Raw genomic sequence first — 9,858 nt, forward strand, 5'->3', positions numbered from 1 at the left:
CCGGTAGTCACGGTAAACACAAAGTTATGTAACATTCACATTTAGTCCATCATATTTTGTTTTACATTTACATTTTGGAGAATCAGTAATATTATTTTTTAAAAATTATGTATTTACAGTGTAAATTTTATAAATTCATTTAAATTTAAATTTTTTAAATTTTAAAATAATTCAAATAATAATTTTAATTAAATTACACTGTGAAATTATTTTACATCATTAATATATAAATATTAAACTCTTATTATTATATTGTACATGCTTTACTGGGAGACGTATCACTTGCCATCTTTTTTTTGGGCTACATTTGAGGAGAATCGGGCCGGGCCTAAAAAGATACGGAAGCCCAATCCAAATCAGTGTCTGTAACTCAAATGAAAAATGGAGGTATCATCATCATCTTCATCATCTGCACTTATTGCATTCGGAATGGCGTTTCGTCATTCACCAATCCCTTCTTCTCTCGCAATTTCGGCTTCTGTGTCAACAACGGAGCCACACACTCAACCTTACAGAAATTCCGTCAAACTTGGAAGCTCCAAAACCTTCTCCTCCGCAAGAAAAGCAGCCACACTCGAAGTTCGGAACGCTTCTGATTTGGCCTCAGCTCTCGCAAGGTACTCTTACTAGTTACCTATTATTCGTTCTTCCTTCAACATTTTCACACTCTATAATTTGTTCTAGTAATTTTCAGGGTAGGAGACGCGTTGACGGTCAAAGACCTCAATGCCGCTTTGTATCACTTTAAAAAGTCAAACAAATTCAACCATATCTCTCAGGTCAGCTGCTTCCTTCTACTTGTTGTAAAACCATACATACATGCATACTGTTGAAGTACAAGAGTGACTTGAAGTCCCACCTTGGGAAAGGAATGAGAAAGTTGAACAATATAAAAGTGGCGCTTGACGTTTGAGTGTTTATTTCCTATTTTGGTTTTCTATTTTTATTTTCTGAAAAATAATCTCCATTTTGAAATTTTTAAGATTTAGAAAACATCTATCCAAAAGAAAGTACTCTAAGGTGTTATTGCTTTTTCACTTCTTTAGAAAAGTCTATACTTTGATTTGTTGTTGTTGTTTTCAGTTTTGGGTCTGTTTTCTTTGAAAATGAAAACAAAAAACACTCAAAACAAGCATCAAGGAAAGACCCATAAATCAGAACCTTAAGAGTTTTGAATTAAAGTGTGGTGTCAAGTTTATTTATATGTTGCTCACAGTCCATTGGTATAAATCTCCCGACATTTCTCCCTCAATTGCACAGCACATACATATACATACATGTTTTGTTCCATAACTTTTTATGATATATTATTATTGCAATTGCAGCTATTTTCGTGGATGCAAGAGAACAACAAGCTTGATGCCTTGTCTTATTCCCATTACATAAGGTTCATGGCAAGTCATAATCTTGACGCTGCTAAGATGCTACAACTCTACCACAGCATTCAAAATCAGTCAGCCAAGATAAATGTCCTTGTATGTAATTCTGTTCTCAGTTGTTTAATCAAGAAAGCCAAGTTCAATTCCGCCTTAAATCTCTTTCAGCAGATGAAACTAGACGGTCTACTTCCTGATCTTGTTACCTATACCACGGTAATGTCCTTCTTAGTCTTGCAACATACTTTCCTTAAATTTGTCAAAATTAGCTGTTTGCTTGTGTTTGTCCAATTACATACTTTACTTTTTTGTCTCTGATTCTTTCTCTCTCGAAATATCATAAGATGTGTAATTCTGTAGTTTATAGTGTTACTTGTATATATTTGAGTAATTGTTCTCTAGTACCTTATGATACTAATTAATTCAGCATGCTTGAAGTTATAACTTCAAAAAAGAGGGAAATATAAACTGCCTAATATTTGAATATTTTTTATTCTCTGCTTGATTTTCCATCTAAATATTGAATTTTTTTATATTTTGGTATGCACAGCTAATCATTTCCTGTTGTCTAATTTTGGTTGTTTTCCTCTTTAGCTTCTTGCAGGTTGCATTAAAATAGAAAATGGATATGCTAAGGCATTAGAGTTAATTCAGGAATTGCAACACAATAAACTGCAGATGGATGGAGTGATTTATGGAACAATTATGGCAGTGTGTGCTTCCAATACTAAATGGGAAGAAGCCGAATACTATTTTAACCAGATGAAGGATGAAGGTCACACGCCAAACGTTTATCACTATAGCTCTTTGATCAATGCTTATTCAGCATGTGGAAACTACAAAAAAGCGGATATGTTGATACAAGATATGAAATCTGAAGGGTTAGTACCAAACAAGGTTTGTTTTTCTTTTCATTTACTAATTGTAAGATGACAATCAACTAGAATATCATACTGTGGCTATTTATAGCTCTACATCATAGAATGGTAGAGTTGGCTGTTTTGATTAACCAACCCTTAGAAGTCAAAGAATAACTGTGAATTAATTTGAAATAGAGACATTTGTAGGATATCTTAAGAAATCAAACTCCGTAGGTTATGAAGTTTTCATGGTAATAGTCACTTGTTACAATAAAGCATCACACATCAATAAGTATAAATAATGTTTCTAGTTTCTACTGCTCACATGTAAGGATTTGGAGGAGAGTCCTAATTCATTAAGCATTTATGTTAAAACTTGTATTATCCTTAACAATAGGATGTAAAATGTTAGTTTTGTGCTTACTATGGTTGGAGAGGAATTCCAGGGAAGTTTTATAATATTCTTTTTATTTTTTATTTTCTTGCTCTTTCTTTCTTTGAAGTGGTTGTCTTGTCCTCTCTTCACTTCTGCACCAAAACTTTATCCATTGAAACCTGAAATAACATTCAACCCAAACCATAATATGTGTATTTTATTTGGAATCAAGAAAATAATATATATGCCTCTGAGCTAAAAGTAGAAGAGTATAGTATATACAGCTTCCTAAGTCAACATGTTGATCTAGTTAAGCCCATAGAAATGGAATATTATAACCTGCTCTAACAAAGAAGTCAAAAACTGAAGCCCTTTTTGTTTCTTTGATCTATAAACTTTTTGCACATTCATCCTGCTCAATGCTATGCTATGATTCTTGTTTAATCTGTTTGTCTGTCTCATTGAAATGCAAAACTTTTTATATGTTTCCTTTATATCGCTTATTAATATTTGACTACAGAGCTAGCCTTTACTATAATTGTGTTTATATTAAATAATGAATTGCAGGTCATTTTGACAACCTTACTGAAGGTATATGTTAAAGGAGGCTTGTTTGAAAAGTCAAGAGAATTATTAGCTGAACTGAAATCTTTGGGCTATGCTGAAGATGAGGTAACAAAAACCTTTGAAATGAACAATTAAAGGTTGTTTTTGGCCTGAAACATTGCAAAATCATTTAATACATATCATCGTTATCTATACTTAATTGATGCCCTAAAATTTATTTCATATCATAAATTATATATCCTTTTAAACTTTTTTCTTTTCCCGTGTCTTCTTTTCTGACTACCAATTTTTACTAGTTTGAATTTATATGCAGATGCCATATTGTATATTCATGGATGGCCTAGCTAAGGCAGGACAAATACATGAAGCCAAACTAATTTTTGATGAAATGATGAAAAACCATGTAAGATCAGGTAAGTTTTCTTTTGGAGTTTGCTTCAATAAATTAATATGATATGATAAGTATCCAGATAAATATTTTGTTATTCTCTAGCTATTCACTAGTCCCATGGATTTTAAGGAACCAAAACAATATAAAGTTGATTAGCCATATATATTTGTTTTGGTTACATGGCTCAACTTTTTCATTGTGATGCAATGAACTAGAAAAAGTAATTCCTTTTTCCTTCAGTTTTTATTGGTGGTCTAATATTATTTTTCAAATTTATTTGCTTCTTCTTGATATATACATATATATAACCACCCTTGGATCTTAAGCTTTTAGTGAAGTTGATCCTTGTGGAAATATGTTTACAGACTATCCTTCTTGTTACTATACTTATTCCTATCATTCCATTTTTTGAAGTCCTGCAGGAATCTCTGTTCTTGGAACTAATAATAAACATATCTTCATAACTCTTAATTGAGCTTTCTGTTTTTCTTTATGCTGCTAAGCTTTAGTCCTAGTAACTCTACAGACATGAGATTTTCAATTGGTAATAATTTACAGATTTATTCCCCACATGCAGATGGCTATGCCCATAGTATCATGATATCAGCATTTTGCCGAGCCAAGCTTTTTCGGGAGGCAAAGCAGTTAGCCAAGGATTTTGAAACTACTTCCAACAAATATGACCTAGTTATACTGAATTCAATGCTCTGTGCTTTCTGTAGAGTAGGTGAAATGGAAAGAGTGATGGAAACTCTAAAAAAGATGGATGAATTGGCAATCAATCCTGGCTACAATACCTTCCATATTCTAATCAAATATTTCTGTAGAGAAAAAATGTATCTATTAGCTTATCGAACCATGAAGGACATGCATAGTAAAGGCCATCAACCTGTGGAGGTATGGTGTTTTATCCAAGTACTAATACTAGAATGGAGCCCCTTGTATGATTGAACTTGGTCTTCCTCAGTATGTGATTGAAATTTTTGCTTTTAATTTTATTATTTCTATTTTGTACACATCTTTTTGGATCCTTGTGACTTGTGATAACGAGCCAATCATAAGGTTGCTACCTTGATAGCACCTAGAGATCACAGGTTCAAATCCTAGAAGCAGCCTCTCTACTTAAGGCTATATACAGCTATCCTCCCTAGACCCACTAGGTGGAAGAAGACTCATGTGCTGGGTCTCTTTTTTTATATATATATTTTTGCATCCTCGTTAGGGATTTTCACATGTTCATAATTGAGAATATTTTGTAGACTTCTGCTTTCTACAAACTACAATTATATATTCTGTTGAGTGTTATTTGAGATTGAGGGTTTTCTATTCGTTTATTTTATTCCACTAAGATATTGTTAATTGTTCTAATCTACAAGTGAGCCTATTACAGTTTTACCTGTTTAAAATGGCTGCATTCCTGAAGAAAAAGTGAAAGATCTATAAAAGAATGATAAGGAAAGGGAAAAGAGTCTGAATTTAAACTGATTTAAGAAACTGAGAATGCTTCATATAATAAAGATACTGCAATTTTTTTCATTTGTTATCAGTTCAGTGACTAAATAAAAGTTTCTAATGCTTTCCTTTCTTTGTAGGAACTCTGCTCCTCTTTAATATCCCACCTTGGTCAGGTAAATGCTTATTCAGAGGCATTCTCTGTTTACAATATGTTGAAATATAGCAAGAGAACAATGTGCAAGTCACTTCATGAGAAGATTCTGCACATTCTCTTAGCAGGACAGCTTTTGAAGGATGCGTATGTAGTAGTCAAGGTATTCCAGATTTAAAGTATACATAAATCCTAGTTTTTCTCTTGCCATTGCAGTTCATCTGATGAATCTTATCCTGTTCAGGATAATGCAAAATTTATTTCTCGTCCAGCCACCAAAAAATTTGCTAGTGCATTTATGAAGTCAGGTAACCTCAACTATATAAATGATGTTCTAAAGACCCTCCATGATTGTGGCTACAAGCTTGATCAGGTAACCTCAACTATATAGCAATTTGAAGACTGTTATTAGAATGACATTTAATTCATGACTTGTTTTCTTTATTTTTACTTTTTTTTCCTTTTCATAATCACACCCACCCTAAAGAACTTCTAAAACCAGAAATCATGCCATTACAATGCAAAAATTCTAAAATAAACTTAACTGCTTTTTGACAGTTTGAATAAACTAGTATAACTGGCTTAATTTGATAACTAGATCCAAGTTCAAAGATTTTCAGAAATTCTGGAGCTTGGGTTTTTTTTTTTTTTGTCTCAACTTTTTACTCCAGAATTAATCATATTCTTTCGGGGGGGCTTTTTATCTTGACAGGATTTATTTGCGATGGCCGTGTCACGCTATTTAGATCAGCCTGAAAAGAAGGATTTGCTTCTACACTTACTACAATGGATGGCAGGACAAGGTTACGCGGTTGATTCATCAACAAGGAATTTAATCCTCAAGAATTCTCACTTATTTGGCCGTCAGCTCATTGCTGAGGTTTTGTCCAAGCAACAAGTGAAGTTAAAACACAAAAATCTCACTAGTTAAAGCATCCAAAACTCTACAATTGAGGAGGCAGTGCTAGTCCTAGATGACCTTTCTTATGCCCCTTAGTCCCTAGCTCTATGGTACATTGCATCACTTAAGTTTTCCCTCTTGAATTTTTTCGATTGAGCTGTGATAAATAGCTTATCCACACCCAAGTTCTTGTGCTGTGGATTGATGAGTGTATTATAATAGATGTAAATATATCGCGTCGAATAACTTGGTCAATAACCTGTCTTGTTTTGCAAATTGAAACCTCATCAAAATGCTTATGGCTGTTAACCATCGTTTCCTAATTTTCCCTCGCATTAACAAGTAGAAACCTTTTATCCCCCAGCCCCACCCAACAAAAAAAAAAAAATGATACCTGGTAATATCTGGTTTCCGGTGGTATCTCAATCACAAACGGCAATTCATACTTTCCTTGCAATGTCTGTTTTTTATGTTGATCAGACGAACCGAATTGAATAAAAGGTCGATTCTGTCAGAAAGACATTGGGAATTAAAAAAAAAAAAAAACTATAATCACTTGAGGAAAAAAGTATTAAATGTTTTCAAATTTTCAAGACATTAAATATTTGTATTTTTTATTTGATAGTTTTATATCTTTTTAGTATTCGTTAACACGTACCATAAAGAACACAGATTAACAAAATTTACACTTAAAATCAAATAAATAAAGCAGACGTATGAAATGGGTTGGGGTACCCTTGTACCCTTTATCTAATGTATAATCTTTATTTTGCTTTTTTTTGACAAAAAAGCAGAGTATGGTTAAAATTTTATAATTTAGCTTGCACATTCATATGGAATTAGCAAGTTATTATTTTACAGGGGAAAACAGAAAGTATTTAATGAGCTGCTAATGCTTGTTCTTAAAGCTACTACAACTTCAACAGTCAAACACAGGTATGTCAACTGGATACAAATGGATTCTATCTGACCATGCATTCCTTACATTTGGATCAATATCAGAGAGGCACTTCCAGACTGCACTGTTACACTTGAATCCACTTCCAAAGGCAATTTGCCACACCCTGTCTCCTTTTTTTACTCTTCCTTTTGCCTCCAAATAGCACGGCTCATACCACAGAAGAAGATGAAGTATTGCCAAATCTGTATAGTGCCATCCTGGAGGCCGTCTTTCTTCTGCAGCCTGAGACTTTCCTCTATGGCGTCGACAACTGACTTACCACCGGCATCTATGCAGAAATGCTCAAAAGCCTTCCTGAAATTCGGCACATACATTTCCTTGTTCACCCTTGCCAAGATATTCCTGCAAATCACTGATCATCCATAGCGCAGCTGCTCCGAATACGGCAAGACAAGAGGGCCTAAGTCTGTTATATTGGTCCTCAAAGCTGAAGCAGCTACAGTTAGGAGTGATCGCGAGAGGGAAACACCAACAACCCGTCTTCATCAGGTTCCTCATAAACAGACTGATATGCTTTGTCGTTTGATCCGATGTGAGTTCTCACAAGATGCTCAAGCTTGTACCTGGGCACTGGCTTGTGTTGTTTTCTGTTAGATAGTAAAATGGCTGCTCCCCCCATCCTAAACAATACATTGGCAATAAGCTTGGACTTGGTATTACCTCTGTAGCCATTTGGGGCTACAGCTTCCATGCTAAGAACTAAAGCCAGTGAAATTTTGTGAACTCTCGGCAGATCTTTGGCCAGGCTTATTGGCAGCAATCTGGCGCTGCAACCCATTCCACTCAGGTTCACACTCTTTACGTTGCTCCGGAATCCAAACTTGTTAATGATCATTGATGTAATGGATGGTGTAGGACAGAATAGGCTACAGTTTGACACAAGGATGTCAAAGCTCTTGGATACACTTTGTGTTTCAAAAGGAGGTCTTTGACAATTCTGAATAGAAACGATTCACCTTCTGCTTGCGCGCGCCTCATGGAATCGTCCGGGGGGAGCTCATGAACCAATGCTGGCACGCAGGCCTCGACGCCAATGCCAGATCTTTCCAACACTTTCAATTCAAAGTCTACGAGTTCAGGGTCAAAATTGCACATTTCAAAGTGTTCTATGATATGGGAGTAGGGGAGGCGAAGATTATCAGGAGGCATATAACATAGTCAAGAAGGTAGATACCTGCAGGTCTGAAACAGAAGCAAAGTAATAATATGAGAATTAATGCTGTTATGGCTGCTAAGGAGCGTGTGACAGAGATTGAGCCTTCTGATAGGTTATAGAAAGGAAAGTATTTGGATAGAAGAGCTTCCATTGTCATAAGCTTAAACTGAACCATTTGAACTTTGGATTTGATATATCATGTATTAGTTCTAATGTAAAGAATCAGCTCATTTTGGTGCTAAGTAGGAAACTTTTTTAAAATGCAACAGCGCTCTATATCTCATGCGTTGTTGTTCTCCCCTTTTCCCTCCAAAACAGAGGCAATTCTCTTCCACTAGGAAATGCAACATAATCCGTTGTTATCACAAAGTTTAATGTGATGAACAAACAACTAAGAAATTTGCAACCTATTTAAATTTACGTTGTAAATTGTAAGAGTCGTGTTAAAAGAATTTATCAAAAAATTGAGTTTGGTTTGGTATTCTAACCTTAAATTGTGTAACTAAAAAGACACATTTAAAAAGAATAAAGTGCATTTAACATCTCAAAAATACTGTATATACACGCAAAAAATAAAAGCAATTGAATAAAAAAATAATAAAATAATAATAAAGTGATTATACTATACATTTCTTTCATATTTTTTCTGCCTTGTTTTTCTTTTTAGCTTTCTTTTTCTTTTTCTTTTTAATCATATCACTCATCACATTTTTTACTTTTTTTTTCTATTCAATTTTTTCATTTCTATTTTTCTCTTCCCTACTTCTATCGAGTGGGCATTTGACTTTTTCATTTTTATTTTTTTTATGCATATCAAATACAAGAACAAAACAAAAGAAAAAAAAAACTAGCTATACTTCACGCAAAAACTGAATGCCTGCAGCATCAGCCAACAAATGAGCAGAGGAATCAGACGGGCAAGAAGTGTTAGTGCAGTGAAGCTCCCCACTTAATTATGAACATTGATGACCAATCCAACATTAATACAGCAAACCACTATTTATTAATCATTTTTTAACTATATATCTTGCCTTTTAAGTGTGAGTTAGGTTCAGTAAAAAATAAAGTGCTAATTGAGTTGTTTAAAGTAGTAAAAATACTGTAGTATCATGGGAAAAATGTAAAAAATATATAAAATAAATTTTAGCAAATCATGAGTTACTTGAATGGAATTTATGATAATTGAAGACGATGAGAAGTGCAAAAATTATTATTTTTTGAATTGAGGGAGTTAAGTATTTTATGACAATTGATATGATTAATCATAATTAACCATCTGTAACATTTTGGGTTAATTCTAACACCGTGTATTAAAATGTTACTTGTGTAATAACTCATGCTTTAAAATTACAATCTATAAATAAATTACAACAAAAATAGATTTGTGAGTATTTGAAATTATAAATTACAATGAAAAAAATAATGATCAATGCAGAGATAATGATGCTTATATAAGGTGAGTTTGTTCGAACTTAAAAAAAAAAATTTAAAAGAAGCACTCTTTAATAATTGAGTCCCATAATTTTTTCTCTAGTAATGTCAAATTGGTTTAGTTTATTTATAGTTCTACACTTCTACTACTTTGATTTAACACCATGTTGATTATGATTCAACTTCTTATCATACGCATAAAAAGAGAAACTCGATTGACACATTCAACGTAT

General features: G+C 33.6%; 1 protein-coding gene and 1 pseudogene across 1 annotated transcript; one reads left to right on the forward strand and one right to left on the reverse strand.

The window, feature by feature from the left end:
* Positions 1-366: 366 nt before the first annotated feature.
* Positions 367-6,332, forward strand: LOC100809049 (pentatricopeptide repeat-containing protein At1g10910, chloroplastic). Its single transcript, XM_003531540.4, has 10 exons — positions 367-617; positions 695-779; positions 1,326-1,592; positions 1,971-2,273; positions 3,180-3,284; positions 3,493-3,592; positions 4,148-4,467; positions 5,163-5,339; positions 5,421-5,549; positions 5,889-6,332. The coding sequence occupies exons 1-10, from the start codon at positions 382-384 to the stop codon at positions 6,105-6,107; spliced, it is 1,941 nt and encodes a 646-aa protein (XP_003531588.2). The 5' UTR covers positions 367-381; the 3' UTR covers positions 6,108-6,332.
* A 167-nt stretch (positions 6,333-6,499) lies between these two features.
* Positions 6,500-8,802, reverse strand: LOC100795234 (3-ketoacyl-CoA synthase 7-like; annotated as a pseudogene).
* Positions 8,803-9,858: the final 1,056 nt, after the last annotated feature.

This window comes from Glycine max, chromosome 8, assembly GCF_000004515.6.
Source record: "Glycine max cultivar Williams 82 chromosome 8, Glycine_max_v4.0, whole genome shotgun sequence".
NCBI lineage: Eukaryota > Viridiplantae > Streptophyta > Magnoliopsida > Fabales > Fabaceae > Glycine > Glycine max.